Below are 20,972 nucleotides of genomic sequence, written 5' to 3' on the forward strand. Positions count from 1 at the left end.
AGCCTCTTATATAATGATATTACATATTAATATTACGCCATATTGTCTTGTATTTTTCAGATATGGAGAGCATTATTACGATCACAACCATCTAGTATTCTGTAGCTCTAATCGGCATGGTGGGTCCAGAAATGGCGTGGTACATAATATCGGCAACCACTTTTCTCATTTCAATTACGCTATGCTCGGGAGCAGGCTACGGTAACGTTGACCACGTGCAACACTTGAAACATTTTCGTGCGGATATAACAATGGATTCTGGATATCGAGATAGATATGGTAGATCTGCTGATTATGATGAAATTCCGTCACCAATGGCAGATGATATAAGTACCTCACCTTATATCTATGAAACATTAAGGTATAGTCCTTTGGATGCTGTAAATAAAATGGTGGCTGGATCGTATTAAAAGGAGTATTTTGTGATTCTAGCATCTTCTTTTTATAGTATGTTAGAGTACATATCCATGAAAAATGGTTTATTCTCAAAATTTGATTCCGATTTTGCGTTGGTGAGTCATTATATGCATGGTTATATAGTATAATGTTGGATAGGCCACTGTAACCAACCTTTGCACGGCTTTTTTGTAGAATAGCCCATCAGATATTTTGAAACTCGTGTTTGTGTGCAAATACTATATCGTCAAATTTGTATTTTTGTTCTGTAAAGGGTTCGGTCACCCAACTTACGGTAGAGAGATCTGCGTCTGCGCGTGACGTTATTGCCCGCAATCGTGGTGAAATGCTTAGGCCTATTTGTTCGTTCAATAGAACTTAATATTAATGTCTACCAAATACACATAACTTTAATCTATGGATAGTAATGTCTATACGCAAGATTCTGTGGAACAGACTATAGTTAGAACAGAGTATGGTACACTAGTTCGATTTCTTTGCTTGGACACCAGCACGAAGTGATACAATTGATATGCCCCATTAAGGTTATTAATTATTTTAAACTGTTGTGATTTGGTATAATACGTTTACGGGACCTTTGGACGTCCAACCGATTGATTTGAACATACCATTGGCCTGGAGAGGAGGCATCTCTGTAGACGATAAATCAATATGACCTTCATCAAGTGAGGATCAGCCAAGCACGAAAAGTTTCTTGTTTAGCGGAACTAGCATATTATCTTATAAGGGTCTGATATCAACTGTAATGGCATGGGAGATATATCAATTGTGTGAAGAATACTTCAGTTGCCGTTAAACATGTTTAATACACGCCTGCATTTGTAATGCTTGTCGGGGAGTAAACAAAATATTTTGTGTGCGTGGCCTGAACTAAAGGTCTGTAGTGCAAATCTGTCTATTTATTCAGCGTTTAGAGAATGTGTACCCAACCGTTGCAGTCAAAAGACCTTTGATTCTGAATACTTGTCCGAGTGTTTGATGACATTGTATCATATATGCCTACTGCGGATGCGGTGGCATAGCATAATTCTCCACTGACGTGTATAGAACATCATTAACAAACTTTGGTACTTCTCGGACCTAAAGATTATAAGAGATTATACACTTGGATGATGTTGTATTCATACCGAAGCTAGCCTTTCGAATATGCTTCTCGTGTGGCGTGTGTAAATAAACGAATTAGGTATGAAGCATGCACGCAAGGTTAACATCGTCACACGTCTGCGCATGGCCGTAGGTGCTAGGCCAAGTATACACTTTCATTTAACATTCTAACCAAGCACATGCACCTCAAATCTAACCTTCTACCTCTCTTCCGGCAAACATAGTCCAAGGGTCCCTTAAACGTACTATAGTTCACAGCATATTGTGAATGGTAGTGAACTTTGGCAAAAACTGTATTGCTCAATTCATAGCGAGCGTGTAGAAGAATTAAAATATCACAGATATGCTTTTATAGGTGCTGCGGTTCTTGAGTTACGTTGTAAAGAGGGCTGAAACAACAACACTTTTGTAAGACGTACATAACTCAGAAACAACAATAAATTAAGCAAGTTTGCAAAGTATATGATTTGTAGAATGAACTTTTGCAAAACATCAAGGTGTTTATTTTCAATAACTTATTGATCCAGATAATGAAAATCGATTTTTAGGTTGCTTCGACCAATAAGGGAAAAACCCAAAAGTTCGATGAAGCCCTATAAACGAAAGTCCTTTCGTTAGTGGGGGAGGGGGTCAGAAAGTCCGATTACGTTTGTAAAAAAGTAGTTAAAACATCGGTCAAAGTTAATCTTTTTTTAAGGATTTAATATACCGTATCATTTTCAAATTTTAGAATTTTCCGAAGTACGATATTGACATTTTACAGTGGTTTCTTCAAAATGATTTCAAATCAACATGGAGTGCAGTACTCGCATCCTGCAACGTCATATAAGTTCATTTTTAATGCAGCTGTCCAAGCAAACACAAAACGTTTTTAAAACGATTTAAACATGTTATATTTTGTGGTTTGGGTAAAAACGTTTTAATAACATTAAAATGTCGGGTTATATCAGGAAACTTCGATATCTGGGAATTGCGACGATTCACACAAGTGGTATATCATCTCTATTTCCCGGCATTTGGTGACATTTAATCAATATGATAAAATATTTTAAATATATTTTATGGTATAAGAACACTCTGTATAGTAAATCAGTTATACCAAGTAAGTGAATAACTGATGAGACATTTAACCTGACTCGAGCAGTTTCATCCCCTGGTTATATAAAGGTCATGAAAACGTTTTGTATGAAAACACACTACAAAACTATTTCTCAAATGTTTTCAAAATGTTATTGTAAAATATTTTTTAAGACCATTATGTTAAAATATTTGCAGGAGATTATCAAAAAATGTTTTTAAATGTTTCATATGAAAACGTTTTTTACCCTTTATATACCCTTTATATAACCCGACATTTAAACGTTTTCTGGCAACCTTTGGCGAATGATGTCGAAAATGTTTTGTGTTTGATACCGCATTCTTTTTTATTTGAAAAGTCCTATTTTTTTCCGTGCCAAAAAAAGATAATGAAGAAAAATATTTTAAAATAGAATGCAATATTCGTTTTCTTCCATGAACGTGATCAATATCCTTGCATTGTCACACCCCCTCCACAACCCCATGCACCATAGCGACGGCACCTGTATCCTATATGAATACGGGTTGGTATTTTCGATATTTGTCACTTACGTTAGAGGGGAGGGGGGAGGGGGTTAGCCTTCTAACGAAAGGACTTTCGTTTATAGGGCTTCATCGAACTTTTGGGTTGTTCCCTAATACCTCGTCTACCCTTAAAGGAGACAAATCCGTGATCGGTTAAATCCGTAACAAATCTGTATGTAATCCAACACAGATATTTCACAGATTTTTCAACCAGTGTCTCCTAGTGATATTGCTTGGCACTTGCTGCACTGTACGCTATCTTTGAATACATTTTGGCGCAATCACCGTGTTTCAATCAAAGTAGTTTATCGAAAACACATAATTAAAACGTAGAAGTTCATATTGACTGCATTGATACGGTTCAAAAAGGTCACACAGTGGTCCTTCAAAATAACGAACATACATTTTTATTTGATTTTTTTTACACACATACGCCTAATTATAGTAAAATCGGCCTTCGAGGCCTGGTGCACAGTGGTCCTGGTGATGGTACTATTGGTAATATTTTGATTAAAAAAATAATAAATGGTTTATTTTCAGTTTGCCAATGAGGAACGCCACTCTCATTGATTACCGATACATGCCGTTTGTAGGCAATGGGCATCTCGCTACTACGGTATTGAGTGATTGGATCTTTGTAAATGGTGTCTACAACGGAGAGTTAGGTGAGTCACATACGCATCACCGACCCATACCCATCAATACCCCGATCAGGGCCGTCACTAGGTATGGAGAACTCATTGTGGCTGGTACTTGTAAGGTGTCGATATGGTCTAGTGCGAAGCGTGAGCTCAAAAACCCCAAGGGCCCGCCTTGGCCCCTTCACGGTGGGGTCCATGGACGTACCAGAGATCCCACTCAATTTTGTCCCGGTATTTCGAGCCAGTAGAGCAAACCTGTCTCCCCCTCCCTCCTGCCCCCAGTTGGTACGCCTCTGAGGTATAGATTTGAGGTATCTGGAGACAGGAGAGCTGCTCAAGCACTTATATTTATAAATTACATAACTTTGATAGAAAGGGTGTGGCATTCTAATGCTAAATGGCCCAAAAAAGGGGCTTAATTTTAACTGAAATAAACCATAAGGAAGATGTAAATCGCGATTGTTTTCACTTCTTTTTTCAATTTCTATCCCGAAACTGATGCGGAGGGCTGCACATATATTTTATCAATCTTGCAAAACCATTAGTTCTTTTCTTATTTCGTAAAGATTGAAGAAAACGGAAGAGAAAATGGTCCACATCACCTAAACGAAACTATATTATTGTAGGCCCGATACATGTAGGACATACATAACCAACTAATTGTGGGTGATTGTAGATGTTACCCCTTCTCTATCTTACATGATATGAGTGACAATTTCATAATCTTACCCCTCTTTCACCTTTCCTCAATTCCCTCTACTCTACCTTCTCTCCCTTTCCTCCTTCACTCTCCCTTCGTACTCTTTTTTAGGGATTGCCAGCTGGAGTGTCGCACCCACATATGGCGACAATCCTGACCTGTTCACTCACACCGGCCCACCACTATCCCACCTACAAACACCCCACACACCGCATTATCACTCTATTAGATTTTAACCATAGCTATGGATCCGCGGGATCCGATCTCAATGTAACGTAGACTTTTTAGTATCACCGCGTAAAATAATTTTCTGCCCACTATTGGGATGATTTTCTAATAGTCTTTGAGGCTTTGATTTTTTCTATTATTTACAAGGTTGGAGTCACCGCGCACGTATTCCTTCTACCAACGCCATCGACGTTGCATTTCAAAATCAAAATGACGACGATTTAGCGGCAAAATCCTACATGCTGAATGTACTAAGAGGTTGGAATATTTCTTTTCTTATTTACTGAATAATGATTTTGTACATTTCCTTTGTAAAAGATTGTAGCAGAAATGGTGTTGGATTTGCCATTTGGTCTAATAATGGTCTTGTTAATGGTTGGCCTACGGGGTTACAGGGAACCAATATTGCTACAAAACAATAGCGATCAAGCTTAAACTATCAATTAGCCCCGATAAAGGACAGTGTCTGAAGAATGAGGGAAATTAAGTGATAAAGATAAAAAAAAAATGGGTGACGGGTTGTCGATAACATTGCGGCCTTAATAAAAAAAAAATCAAGGCCGCAAACCCGTGGTTCTGACAAGAAAGCAAGAGTAACCTTAATGTAACATTGAACAACAGAGGGGGTAATTTAAGCAAGAGTAACCTCACTGTAACATTGACCAACCGAGGAGGTATCTACGACTCAATATTCAGTCTCGTATAGACTGATTACGAATGTGGGTTCAGTGCGATATAGGCTGATTAGTAATTGAGAGGCCAGGTTGCATATGATACATGTACAATGACAATAATAGCAAATAAATTTTCAGGGCTTGTATTTACAGTATTAGACGAATTGTCTAGTAGACGAAAGGGTATTAGATTAACTGGTAATTAGACCATATGTGACCGTACACGACGAAATGAGCTGTACATTCCTCCCCCTCTCAATTTTGTTTTATTTCGTGTTTAGAAAATATACATCATAAGCTTTAAAATGGTATATCATTTGACTTAAAACGATATCCAGAAGCGGGGTTATGGTTTGTTGAACATTGCTCCATCAACAAGATGGTAGTTTTTTTCGTTTCTTCACGTGTCTCTTTTTCCGCATTGCTGGCAATATATATCAAACAGTCATAATTGGCGGTCATTTCAAATCATCCCCAAGTCAACGAGGTTCAAGAAAGTTCTCTCATTGTTAATTGTTGGTTATACATACCTATACAAAATACAATGCCTGGTATTTAAAACCCACCACTTGAACAGGATTTAGCCAAAGCAAACAAAAACCAGAGCTATTAAAAATTCTACAGCCATCTAAGGTAGATGCTTATTATCCTCTTCAACAATAGGATTATTGATTGGTGTTTGACTATCAAAATGAGATAGATGTCGCGCCAACTTGAGGTACCGATGAATACGACATTCGTGCACACATGATAATTAGTGATGATTATCCTTTCTGGTAATTTACCCATCTTAATACTATTTACAGAGTGTCCGTCCGTCCGTCCGTCCGTCCGCGCGCTATTGCGTTCGCGTCCGCGCGGTTCACGTTCTCGCGGTGCGCTATCGCGTGCTCGCGGTGCGCTATCGTGGAGTAGGGGAAGGTGGGGCATAACGGAACACTTAACTTTGAGGATGCTCTGTGACGTCACCATAAGTAATATGACTGTAAAAATTATATGTTCAGTTGAAGTTTGTATTTACCTTTAATATACCATTAACCAATATAACTTGAATCTTACAATTTTTTTATAAAAATGAAGAAATATTTTCCAAAAAAAAAAATCCGTTTTGCCCCACTGTCGGGGCAAAACGGAACCCCCCTATGGGGCAAAACGGCACCCTGGGTGCAAACTTTTATCAGTTGTTCCATCGGTAGGCCCTAGGCCTAGTTGTATATAGACTAAATGGATATTGTACCAAATGATATTAGAACAGATGACAATAGACAATGGTGTATCAAATGTTTGGATGACATTATGTTGCCTCTGGTTCTCTGCTTGGTAGTTTTTAATGATGCTACTGTGACTATTTTTGACAACTAATCGAATAGCTTCAAATGGCGTCTCAAATGTTTTTTCAACTTCAAAATGCTTCTTTATTGCATTGTATTTGCCCACGCTATACGCTTGAGGGCACATCTACTTAAATGATGCACACCGGAATTTTGTGCCCCCCCCTCACATGACAATTGAGCCCTGATGCCTCTGATATGGCTTACCCTTACGGGTTGCATTTGTGGTCAACCACTTTTGTAAGATTATTTATAAGTTAATAACTGCGTATTTCGTGCAGATAATAAATGCAGATAATGCACGAGTCTCTGATGTATCTCATACACGTGCATCATTTGTAAAATGTATTTCTTGAACAATAAGTAATTCGCAGTTTATAACCTATTTCGCAGTGGGTGCATTAGACGTACCTCATACAAGTGCGTCACCTTCTAAAATTTCTCGAACAATAAGTAAGTGTGAAAAATCCCGTGATCAACCTGCAAGGAAAATTAATTACTCTTACGCGACGCGAACGCGTCCGAAAGCACTCTGGGTAGTACGTGCATGGAGTACCAGTACAAGTATACACAATCAAAACACTTCTTGCATACTTTTAACGCGACGCGAATGCGGCCGAAAGCCCTCTGAGTAGTACGTGGAATACCAGTACAAGTATACACAATCAAAATACTTCTTGCATACTTCTAACGCGACGCAAATGCGGCCGAAAGCCCTCTGAGTAGTACGTGGAGTACCAGTACAAGTATACACAATCAAAACACTTCTTGCATACTTCTAACGTTTCCTCTGATTGGCTATAACTATCTTAGAGTGTATTGGAAATATATCTATCTTATCGAATTAACATATTAGGAATATAATTATCATTATTAATGTATTATTTAAACAGGGCAATGGCTAACCCAACTCAACCATCCAGAAGTACTTGTTCAGGTAAAAATCTACGCCCATCAATATTACCACCATCTTTTGGTCACAAGTATATCGGCGGTACGACAGGGCGAAGTTCAAGCCCGGGACCACTCGTTTACAGTTACAAATAATCGAGGTAGAGACAGCGAGGATATTAATTTCAAGGCGGATGCGCCCTGCAGCGGAGTCAATGTTCCCAGCTTGGACTGGTAAGTTTGATCTGTGTTTCAGGATCTGTATGTGTATCTCTAGATCAAGTGTCCGTGTGCTGCCTAATGCTGGCGTTTGAATCGTGTTTTAATATTTCAAATTATGATTTCTTACTAGTGTATACATGATGGGAGACATTAGGGAAACAGAGAAAGAAGACAGCAGTAGAACCCGTGTCCATATGTACTACACACGTGTTCCAGAAACGATCATTTTACCTGCATCAACGCAATCCCAAACCTGGCTATTTGTCACATCAATCGATATCGATGATGCGAAGGCAAAACTTGCCTATAATAAACTTGCAGGCATTACAGTTGAACAACTTGAACAAAGTCATGTGGACGCTTGGCAGAATAATTGGGACGATGGCATGGTGGTGGTTGAAGGGGATTTAGAAGTTCAAAAGGTGAGTAACAATGCCTACAAATGGTATCATGGACTTTATCGTCTAACAGAAGAATCCATATTTGAGAATCAATTGTATATATCTATAATAATGTATGGATAAAATCTTGTTCTTAGCCTTCATGTAATCACTTGGAGCCTGCAACATTACTGGCTGAGGCCTGCGGTATAGGAAAAACACATAATCATATTGTTTACAGGGATGTTGGCCTTGCCACCGACAGTATTTCATTAAAAATCTCTTTATTTATGGTGCACCGTTCATCCATTAGCTTCAGCGGTTATATTTAAGAAATAAAGGGTAATGCATGATCCTTTACACGAAAATAATGTGTCCGAGGCAGTAAAAACGTAAATAATGGGTGAGGCGCAGCCGAACCCATTATTTAAACGATTTTACTGCCGAGGACACATTATTTGCGTGTAAAGGAGAATGCTGCACCCTTTATTTCTATTCTATTACCACAAAATAGTGTGATTTAAAGAGAAAATATCAATTTTTTTGCCCAAATATTGCAAGTTGTTTACCTCATTCAAGGTGGAGCGCATACGCGTAGCCAAAGCGTATGCACATTCCAACATTCCATTCTCCCCTATAAGCAGGTATGCACATACAATAACACACCCCTGACATTCCATTCTCTCCTACATAAGCAGGTGTGCTGTGCGCTCTGCTGTGCGCTGTGATGATAGAAGAACATAAAGTTCGTTGCCCTTGACACTTTATCGCTAATTAATGGTCTGTCACGTGACGCGTTTCAACCAATCACAGTGCGCGATTTTGAATAATGGGTCGTGGGGGTAATAGAATACAAGTATAATGATCAATTCACCAGCTATTGTCAAGTGGTGAGTGGCAATATTTTCCAATACGTCAACGCTCAAATCGGACACAACAGATTAATAGATGCTGCAGGTATTTTCGTCTCAGATGATTAAAGTAGTAAGCCTTTCTTTGGTAAACTACTTTATGTTCTCACACAGGTACTCTACGGAGCGCAATTTTACATTAAAAGTTCTCTACCAGCTCCCGACACCGATCAAGAACGTAATCAATTCTACGGCCTAAGTCCTGGTGGCCTCGGCAAAGGAGCATACGCTATGGATTACCAAGGACATGTGTTTTGGGACATGGAAACCTGGATTTACCCGGGTATGCTGATGTTACAGCCGCAATTGGCTAAGGATATGTTGAATTATAGGATCAATGGGATCGAAGAGGCGAGAGCGAGGGCAGCTCTACATGGCCACAAAGGAGCTAGGTTCCCGTGGGAAAGTGCCTTTACAGGTAAGGCCATGCTTAGTGCGTACGACTTAGGCTACTTTCAGACTACCTTCCGTCTGATACGATTGGTAAGGCACAACATCAAATTTGGTCCCATAAAACTATCAGTGCTCCGATAGGTACTGATGGCTCTTTGTATTGTATAGTGCTTTCATCTTTCATTTAAATGAAAAACGATAACACTATGCAAATGTTGATTATTATGCTTGAGACAATTAATGACATCACCAGGGTATGATAAAAGGAGTAATCGGTACCTAACCGGACACCGATCGTGCTATAGGACAAAACAAGATGTGGTGCCTAAGGGTTGAGTTCATTGGTAAGGTATAGCAAAACTGGTGATTTGGCCTGTTTTCAATTATTTAGAACAGTAACCATGATAACACGCGTTTAAACCTCCGGCAGGACCGGCAGATGAGTTTTGATCCCTCAATCGCAATTCGTCGGTCGCAACACATAGTGGCGTAGTGACGTATAGGTTTAGAGCTAGCTATTATCCTACAATAGTTATTCCTTGTTAACTATTAAAGACATAGTTTAATAGTTTGGACCTTAAACTGCAATTTCAAATGGAATCGGGCCACTGAGAGATAACAGTGGAGGAGTTCTGTGTTGCGACCGACGAATTGCTAAGATATTACCATTTAAGGCTTACTTCTACTTACTTTTCTATAATTTTATACACGTTTCTTAACTTCCATTGTTTGAAATTTATATTCCAAAGGTGTTGAAGTGACGCCAGATATTTGCGTCCCTTGCCGCGAGTTACAGCAACATATTACCGGTGACATTGCCTATGCAGCGCGTCAGTACGTATCCGCTACTAGAGATATAGACTGGTTGGTCAACCAGCGTGGATGTGAGTTCATTATCGACATGGCTAGATGGTGGGTGACAAGAGCAGAGCCTGATCCAGACACTGGACGCTACCATGTTCGAGGTAGGTGAACTTTCAATGGAGGCACCAAGTTGTCGTGTGGCTAAAATATTCATTGTCTACCATCATTTAAGCAAAATCAATTTATGCCAGAATTGTTTTAATACCCCATAGTTACAACACAGGCAGTAAACGAAAATTTAGTTTTCTGTGTATATAGCAGATTAGCTCTGTTATGTTCTTACCTACCAAAATATCAGAATATTGTGATATTCCAAATATAGTGGACGACTCGTCAATGCAATAGGGCGTGTGTGGCGTAGCCATCCATAGCCAATATAGTGATCTTAGGTACTAGACAACTTCAAATTCGAATAACAGAAAAAAAATCAGCATCCCTTGATTACCCAACTATTTCTAACCTAGCTTCCTACGTTTTCTTCCCTCCTCTTCGTCACCACTAAAGCCAATTACCGTGCGTACGACTGGTGGTCGGATTGATCCTATTAGGCTACGCGATGTGTCTGATGAGATTAGATATAGACGCATAATGTGATCATTATATAGACCTAGACCCAATCCAAATTCAGTCGGTCAACGTCTACGTACGGTCATTGGGTTGTGTTCATCATGAGAAACTGAGGGAAAACTCGAGCTTGGGCAAGGCTAAACCGTCCTGGGTCTAAATTACGTTACTGATCCCTTTCATAATTTGTCATATTTTATTAACCACATCTTATCATAAAAGATGCAAGAGGTCATCTCAGGGACAGATAAAACATTCCCATGGGAACTTAAGTTATCACGAAGATTCTGAAAGATACTTACGATCTGTACTATAGAAATGACCTTGAAAAAAGTTTGAAATATTTTTACACGGATCACTGTGCTCAATGAATTTATGTTCTCACTGTAATAGATATCATGCCACCTGATGAATACCATGAAGGAGTTAATGATTCAGTCTACACCAATGTTGGCGCTAGTTTGGCAATACATCTAGCCAACTACTCGGCTTGTCTGTGCGGTCAGGAAATACCACAATCATGGTATGATGTGGCTACTAAATTGGTCTTGCTGTATGACGAGGAACGTAATTATCATCCAGAATATGACGGCTATGATCCAGGTGAGTGCAGAATTAAAGCATCTAAAATAATGACACGGGGCCTATTCTCAAAGTTCGTATGGTCATTCTGTCTGTCGTTCTGGTTCCTTTGCATGGCTATGGCTACTAATGATCCGGTATGTAGGTTGATCACGCTGATTTTATCAGAGATGTGCGTTAAAGGCACGCATCTCTATAACGCCACAAGTAACCACTCACTTACATCTGCGTAACATTGGGAGATCAAGACAAATCACCATCTTTCGTAAAATTCTGAGCATATTCAGTTCCGATCCAAATCAGGATGGGGTTTTCTTGTACGAAACGTGACATATTATCACAGAAATCATCATTATAACCTTTCTGATGTGCCCAATTTCAACTATTTTGAACCTAAAACGCAAGAAATAAGTCGACCAAGACACGCCCTGTGTATTGTCAAAAAGTATTAATTTCTGATTGTGTTTTTGTTTTCAGTGTTTCTATATTCGTTTTGTGTTTTCAGTATTTCTATTCGTATTTTAATCTCTTCGTAGAGGACGAAAGTCTCAACATGCCGCAAAATAAACCAAACAAAATCGTGAAACAAGCCGACGTTGTACTTCTCGGCTTTCCGTTTCATTACAAATACTCCGACCCACAAACCCGCGAGAACGATCTCAATATCTACAGAGAGGTTACGGACCCTCTCGGACCAGCGATGACATGGGGGATGTTCTGTATAGGGTACAAAGAGATCGGGGATTACACGCAACAGGAGCAGATGTTCTACGAAAGTTTCAGACCGTATGTTCGTGAGCCCTTCAAGGTATCTTATCAAGCAGCGCGCGCAGTGATAATTGCCAAAACTGACCGCGTTTGATTTATGATGCGTATGGTATTATTTTTATTTTTCAAAAATTTTGGGGGCTACTAGAACATTAGTCAACCCTAACCCTAACATTATAACCCGAACCAAGCTTTTCCCAGCACGGGCCTGGAAAGCACATAAGGTCGTGTGTGTCACTTTTCTTTATAAATTCTTAATATGTGACTCCTCGCCACAACTGAGCCCGGATGTCGCCAATCATCATTTTTGAGATATTCAACCAAAATATTCTGCTTGAAATTAGCTTTAAAATGATGTATATCATGTCTATAGTACTTGACATTTAAGTAGTGAAAAATCAATAAAACAGTCAATAAATCCTTTCTTTCCTATTGTTTATTGTTAAGTTCGATGGAGCATATCTCAATAGTGGCACTGGCGACATCCGGGCTCAGTTGTGGCGAGGAGTCACATATTATTTAGTGCAAAAGTTGGGATGTTCAGGGTTATTTAAATACCTATCACGGTTGTTTGATGTAATGTAAAACTGTGTCATTTTTAAGTAAAGTTTAACAATGGTGGCGCTATTTATCGTAAATCTTATTTGCATCTTTACAAAGAGTAGACACTTGTATAATGTATTAGAACAATAGAACAAATACTTACAAATGGCAAGGAAATTTTCCAAAAACTTTTTTTATAAAATACATCCCTCAATTTGCACACATATATACAGTTTATAGAATAAAATTATCAAAAAAAAAAACCCCAAAAAGGAATAATTTGCAACGAAAATCTATCGTTATAATGGCTAACATATTAGCTAACATTTAGGATAACATCACTATCGTGCATTGTTTTACTAATCTGTACTGTCTTTACACAGGTATGGACAGAGGCACGTTCAGGCATCGGCGCTACAAATTTCATCACCGGTATGGGTGGATTTCTACAAACTGTCATCTTTGGGTATGGTGGCTTCCGACTTTATCTAGAAAACCTTGCCATGAATGCTACATTGCCGCCAAAGACAACATCACTGACAATCACAGACCTAAACTACATGGGCGCAAGGATGTCGTTTGAATTTACCGCCAATAGTATGAACATTGAGGTACATGAAATAATCACAAAGTTCCCATTGGTAATGGAATTGTATGACGACGACGAAATTATCAATCTGCAAGCTGGTAAGTTTCTTAATTTTCTTCCAGGATATCTCATAAGTTTCAATCAATATTGTGACTTAAACTTTAGAAATGTAGCATCATTAACATTGCGTACTATTTTAGTTGACAAAATGAAATGCTATTGCAAATATTTTTGCATGATTCAAACTGCAAACATTTCTCAACGCCCATATTTACACCACTGATATTCAGTTTAGTTGCGTACCTACCGTGGTCCACCGCAAGTCGTGCAAGTCGTGCAACCCTTATTTTAATCGAAGATTGATTAAAGAGTAAAATATTGGGAGACTACTAAATGGACATAGTAACCCAAAAGTGGCATGCTAGGAGGGAGACTTAGGGATACTTTACAATATAGGCTATACAGGTTTCGCTAGGTCTCCCGAAGACCTCCTGGAAATCACCGGAAACCGAAAGTTGTTTAGACGTTTAACTTGGGATGATTAACGCCAAGTTTCGATGCTACTTATGTCAAAAGTTCGGTGTGCGGTTCATGTGTGTTGGAGAAAATAAATACGCCAAAGGTTGTAGTGAAAGCCAATAGTGCTTGATTGTCTTGTAGACAGACAAATCTAAATCACTGTGTTATTATGCTGGACTAACATTTTGTGTTATCTGACTGTCAATAGGAGCAGATAACTTGCTCAAGTGATCTCCGACAGAGGAGCTTACGGTCAACATATGGAAAATGTGACCTGCTACCAGGATCTCAGCCACGACTTTATGCTCATCATTTTGTTGAGTTGGTAGTTCGAGATATTTGGTCTGACTAAGTTGATGTTCTCTGTTTGCCGCCACCTGTACAAGCCATCGGTATTATCCTTCGTGAATGTCCCATTATGCCCCCATTCACAAAGGACATACAGACATACTTAGTGGCTTTAACAGGTGATTGAACACCAACGCAGTAGTCGGTGCGTTTTGAGTGACTAACACCTTGCGACTTTACGCTGATTTCGTGGTAGAAGGTCACAAATACTAGCATAGCAGCAAGGACAGTGAAACAGTGAAAACATAGTTCGGAATGTGACTGTGGTAGACAAGGGGTTTCCTTTGGGTAGACAGGATCGTGGACATTGCCAGATCTTCAATCAATAACTCAGACCATCAAGGAATGTCATCTGAACGTCAGCCAATCAAGATATCCAGGCTTAGACCCATATAGCAAATAAAAATCTTTGTAGTCATTTTATGTTTACCTCTTGTATGATTTTTGTATTGTGATTTTAGCCATAGTGCACAAATTGATAAATAATCATAAGTTGTTCGATAGTTAACAAACAGTAAGTTTGCGTGTTTGGTGTTTTGTGAACTCGATAGCAGGTTATTTTGGTCTGGTCATTTTAGTGATCGTAACGCTTGACATTGCGTAATGTGCAGAAATCTGTTGGTCTGGCTACCATGGTTACTTAATCTGATCATTCCGTCTCATGCAATATGTAAAAGGGACTTTTGCTCAAACTATATTGCACCTTTTCTGTGCACTACACGCGCATTTGTCCAAGTAGAGTCATTTGAAGAATATGTCAGTGGGTCGTTTTTTCAATCCTCCTCCACCAATTGAAGACCTGAGCGCAAGAAGACCGTAAGCCCACTTGGCCCCTCAACATGTATAAACTAAAGTTGCGTATAGTTTCGTATATAGTTTGGTAATGTTTTATACATGTTCAGGGACCAAAACAAATCTTTCACAACCTTTCATAATGTTTTCACCCTGCAACATGTATTAAACATAAAACCCTAAGAAACTGTATGTAACTTTAGTGTATACATGTTGAGGGGCCAAGTAGACTTACGGTCTTCTTGCGCTCAAGTCTTCAATTGTTAGTCTACAGACTCGGTTCAATTTCATTTCAACTAAATAATTTTCTCCTAGGTCAAATATACAAACGAGACCGCCAGCCAGCCCAATTCTACACAACGAAGGCGAGCAGCTGCCCATTGCCACTGGACACAATCATTAAAGATGGTATGTATCAAACAAAACTCAAGATTAGATTAGTGCAGATTAAAAGCGAATTCAGCTTATTTAAAAATCATCACAATTCCGATTTTGCACCTTTATTAGTAGTCATAATATGCTCTTACATAACATAGTGGTTAAGCCGAAATCGTATTGAAGATAAAACAAAAAAGATAATTTTACACAAAAATGTAATAATTATATCTGCTTTTAAAGTATAAATATTACGATTCGGGACCAAAAGAAGTTTTCAATTTATTTCAAAAATTTTGAAGAGCACAATTTTTTGTCATGACTTTGTTTTGTCATGACATATTTTGACCTGAAACATATACATTAACCCATGGTCACGTAAAAATGTCAGCGCCAAATCCGAAAGAAACCAAAAACAAGTTCTCGTCACATAATTTATTGGGTAAACTTGTGAGTTTTTCATATTTCTTGTCAAACTCATAGTATGCCTACTTGTTAGGATAACTAAAGCGCCATTTAAGAAGCTTTAAAAAGGGACACTTCGTGATCAACAGCCTCGTCCTACCCCCTAACTTACTCCAAAAATCCCAGGTCCGCATAATTTCTTTGTGTGCATAAACTTTCTGGCAATTTCGGTCGTTTGACAAAGCTATCGTCCAATTTGGATTTTCCGACTGTCAACAGCCCAAAATTAAAACACAATAGCATTATGAGGGCGCTGTAATGCATGTAATTAACTCGTAAATTCACTGTCCGAATCAAATGCAATGTTGGAAATAAGCTTCTTTTTTATTGATATCTATTGAACCATACCCTATACAGAGGATATTGAAATCACGAAATGTTCCTTTTAAGGGGGTACTACACCCCTGTGGTAAATTTTTGACTATTTTTGCATTTCTCTCAAAAAATAATAACACACTGGTAACAAAAGTTATGTATATTATTGGGGCAAGGAATCCAATTACTACACTGAAATTTCAGTGACTCAAGACAAGCGGTTCAGTATATTTGATCAGAAATGAGGTACATCATAGCGGTACCTTATTTCTTATCATAAATAACGAACCGCTTGTCTTGGTTCATTGAAATCCCAGTGTAATAATTGGATTCCTTGCCCCTATAATATACATAACTTTTGGTACCAGTGTGTTATTAGTTTTTGAGAAAAATGCAAAAATAGACACAAATTTATCGAGGGGTGTAGTACCCCCTTAATGGTTGATTATCTGATATTTCATTGGTTTTCGTTTTAGGTGCCGCAAATCATCACGGAACATTGCCTCTCTTCCTAATCATTTCTCTTCTTGTTACCTGGATTAGTTTCGTGGATGGTGAAACGATTTAGCCGCATGTTGCCAATATTTAATCTGTATATTGAAGGCTTTGAATATGTATATAGTGACAAATATTCAGGTAACTTGTACTTGTGGTAAACCATGAGAAATGCCACTGTATCATTTGAGCCATTCAGGATGATTGCTGACATTTAGATACTCAAGAGTATTAAAAACGTCACCTTATTAATGTGTGCAATACGTGAGAGCAAGCCAATCTTTGCTTGGTACTCACAAATGTCGTTACTTGTTCTTATACAGTTGCATAATATAAATGGGCTATTCCAGAAATTAAGTGCACACCCCTATAGAGGAGTAACTTCCAGTTGCTAATATCACTTGAAAAAGCCTGGAAATCCAATTTAAATGAAACAAAAATCACGGAAATGTCCCAAATGAGCTCTCAAATTGAGGATTTCTGATTTTGAACTATTTTTCTGCTGGATTTTTTTTCGCATTTGGACACTTTAAAGTCTGAACTTTCACAAAAAGTTCAGAATTTCGGAATTCCCCCTATGGGGGTGTGCATTTATTCTGGAATAGCCCAATATCGAATCTCATCATTTTCTGTTCATATTTTTATGACATTTCTACAATTTTGTGACATTTACATTCCCACTTGAGTACTGAAACTTTTACTTCTAAATGAAGACCTGAACGCAAGAAGACCGCAAGTCCACTTTGCCCCTCAACATTACGTATAGTTTCTTAGGGCGAATTTCTCGACGGGTGGCTTAGCAATTGGCTTGTCTAGCCTCGAGGCTTAAGAGGTCGTAAGACCAGGCTTAACTGAAAACGTATTTCCCGAAGCACGGCTACCATACCCTCGAGGCTTCGTTAGCCCGTGGGCCAGGCTTGTAGGATTAGCCCCAGGCTTCAGTAAAATTTGCATTTCTCGAAATCAGTCTTCTGTAGCCGTAGTCTACGCAAGCCTGTTAGACCAGGCTTACAGCGGCTTTTCTTGGCCCTGCCTCAGAGCAGGTCTTAGGTCGTAAGCCTTGGTCTATTTCAATTTACAAATTATTTAAATTGTAACGCAAAGTTTATCTTTCATATTTTTGACGGTCTTTCAATTAACATGAGTAAGCAGTCGTGTAATTGGGGGGAGCGGGGAGCTCTTGCCCCCCCATGAAAGAGGTAAATTAGGCCTACTTCTGAGAGTTATTAATTAACCTCATATTTGGTCACTTTAACCTTAAAAACTCAATTTTTAAGGTTAAATAAATTGCATTTATCCCACTTTTGTACCATTGGCCTATATGTCACCAGCTTTAATAGCTTAAATATGGCATTTGTACCATATTTTTTTTTTCAATCCCACTCCCCCCATGTCAAAAAGAAATCTACGCCAATGTTCCGGGGACACATTCCAAGCAGGTCCCATAACTCCTCAGACCCACTCCACCCCTTACAAACCCAAACAGCATGAACGATGCCTGCCCCTCATTTATTATGTTTGCCCCGCTTTACCCCCACCCCACCCCCAAATGAACATGTCTAATTACGCCACTGTGGGTAAGTAATTGTTCGATTTAGTTGAACATTTCAGCATTTTATTTTAGTGTTCATTTGAGTTTATAGTTGAACTTTTTTCAGTAGCTGTTGCTATCATAAGACCTACTCATTTTGAATGATGATTTTTTTAACAACGAATATAATTTAAAAAAATTCTTTCATCATCATCATGATCATCATCATCATCATGATCATCATCATCATCAACATCATCATCAACATCATCATCATCATGAAGACCTATATGATACCACCTGTCCCTATCCAAGCTTTATAGTTTGATACTCGTACTTTTCATAAGTAGGCCTATTACAATATTATTTTGGGAGTGCCTATAGGTTGGACATCAATTAGAGAATAAACGATAGGAATTTTTATTTTGCCTATCCTCTACCGTGTGATAGACGACAGGCAGGTCCAATATTTTGAGTAGTGGATGCCGGCGCAGCCGGTATCCACTACGATAAAAATATTGACCTGCCTGTCGTCTATCATAGGTAGAGGATAGGCAAAATAAAAAATCCTATCGTTTATTCTCATTCTTAGTCAGTTAAATATTATTTTAATAACTGTAAACAATTTTTAAAGCAAAAACTAAGTTTACCGTCATAAAAACTCCCTCATTATAAAATGAACGAAACTTGTTTACAACTTCACGTATTCTGTTGCGCGTACTGCTAGCGCGTCGCGTATTCCGCACTAGTCTACGCATTACAGCGCAATACATACGCGCACCTTTACAAGCGTGTAAGGCATTATCAAGACGCATGATGACGTGGGGTCGTCTACGGCCTGATAAACGGCACCCGAAATCTTGCGATTGTCCAATCAAAAATGTGTCTACGAACTAGACCACTCCCACTGACTAAGAATTTAATATAATAGAAGAAGGACAAAATTGGTAAAGATATAGTAAATATTTGACACGAAACAATAATGCATGCAGTATTAAAACTGAATTTACGGATAAGATGCATGTAATATTGCTATATCTTCTACTTAAATAATTATAAATATTGTACCAGCAGATAACTTCATGTGAGATCTGAGAAGACTACTGATATCAGCAGTAGATAGCACGTTGGTTACTTTCCTTTTAGGTGAATCACAGATTCCTTTCCATTAGGCTTACAGTTTTACCCTTTTTAGGAAAAAAAAAAAAAAATCACGAGTATAAAGCATAGACGTATCATTCATACAAGTTGGACTAATAAAAAGTCAAGTGGAAATAAAATAATACATAAAAGACACAAAAACAGACACGATATTCTTGCATCAAGTTGTGTACGGTATAAGCCCAAGCACAAGACCGCGGGTCCAGGCTAGTCTTTGCGCCGGGAACATTGCGATAATGAGACGGCAACCTTGTCAGTACGGTAAACCGTGAGGACCACAGCTTATGTACATCTACCTCCAACAGCCTATACAATTAAGGATGCACACAGGATCACTGAAGTGTTACATGGCCAAAATTGAGTTTTCATCACTAATGTTATCTTCAAACCGTATTTTATCTTGTCATTAATAGATTTTAAAGAAATCTTAAAATTTGAACCATAAGAAAAGCTATTTTAAAGACCCTTTTTCATTAAAAATTCGTCAAAATGCAAAAGCAAATAAATCATTGTTTTCCCGCAATAAATCGCGTTCTCGTAACGCGTATTGCGGCGTACAGCTAGCAAAGACACGCACACATGGTAAACTGGATGGGCGAGGTGATTACTGATTGAGGCGCTGGAGTCGCCAATCATGATCACTACCGTATTTTATCGTATTGATCTCTTCCAAGGTATGTAAAGCTTGCACCATTGCATTGCGAAACTGCGGGCCGACAGACCACCACCGTCCCCGTCCCAGAATCAGTAGGCCTACTCGATAAATTTCGCCAAAAAAGTGCTGATATAGTGGTATAAATTATAGTGTTTTTTATATGAACACAATAGTGAATTTTTTGTTTGTTTTTGTTTTGTTTTTCAAGTTTCATTCTGAACTTGAAAAGATGAAATTTATCTGTAAGAAGTAGTTACCCGTAAGATTTCGCCCTGTAATGATGACGCAATCTGGTAGATACGATAGAAAACGTAGGCCCTAAATATTTTGCTAGTAGGCTAGACTTAGCCCGTATATCAATAGGCTTATTATTTTATGTTTAAAAATTTGTTTTATTTCATTCATTCATTCATTCATTCATTCATTCATTCATTCATTCATTCATTCATTCATTCATTCATTCATTCATTTCATTGTTATTATTTGATTTACCAAGTTGGTGTAGTTGGACAAGAATATAGGCCTATTATATTAGCTTATATTTTATGCAGTCTCAGCCTTGGTTCGGGAGCCTCGGTGGTCGTTCAGTCTCGTTTTAATTTTGAAGACCATAAAAAATAGGCAAGTAGTTACTACTGGTAGGCCTATATTAGGATACCTAAGGCCCTGAATAATGTTTCAAAGTGTTATTAAAACACGAATAATTTAAGATTCGTTTTCAAACGTTCTCTACTCCTGATTGACCATTAACGCAATGTCAAAAACGTTGACATTTCAATACATCATATCGACCATCTAGGCATAGGCCTACAACTCTATGTCAAAAATGTCGATATTTGAAATCGGCATAGCGAGCACGCGTTTATGAAAGCATTTTCATGAATGTTTTAAGAAAGCATTTTCATGAATGTT

The 20,972-nt window shown here is 38.4% G+C and overlaps 1 protein-coding gene across 1 annotated transcript; it reads left to right on the top strand.

Moving 5' to 3' along the window:
- Positions 1-251: 251 nt before the first annotated feature.
- Positions 252-16,786, top strand: LOC140158044 (protein-glucosylgalactosylhydroxylysine glucosidase-like). Its single transcript, XM_072181291.1, has 12 exons — positions 252-361; positions 3,664-3,788; positions 4,840-4,950; positions 7,591-7,822; positions 7,941-8,232; positions 9,216-9,519; positions 10,244-10,459; positions 11,316-11,525; positions 12,041-12,312; positions 13,199-13,502; positions 15,379-15,471; positions 16,695-16,786. Exons 1-12 carry the CDS (start codon positions 252-254, stop codon positions 16,784-16,786), a joined length of 2,361 nt encoding a protein of 786 aa, XP_072037392.1.
- Positions 16,787-20,972: the final 4,186 nt, after the last annotated feature.

Source organism: Amphiura filiformis, chromosome 7 (assembly GCF_039555335.1).
Source record: "Amphiura filiformis chromosome 7, Afil_fr2py, whole genome shotgun sequence".
Lineage (NCBI taxonomy): Eukaryota > Metazoa > Echinodermata > Ophiuroidea > Amphilepidida > Amphiuridae > Amphiura > Amphiura filiformis.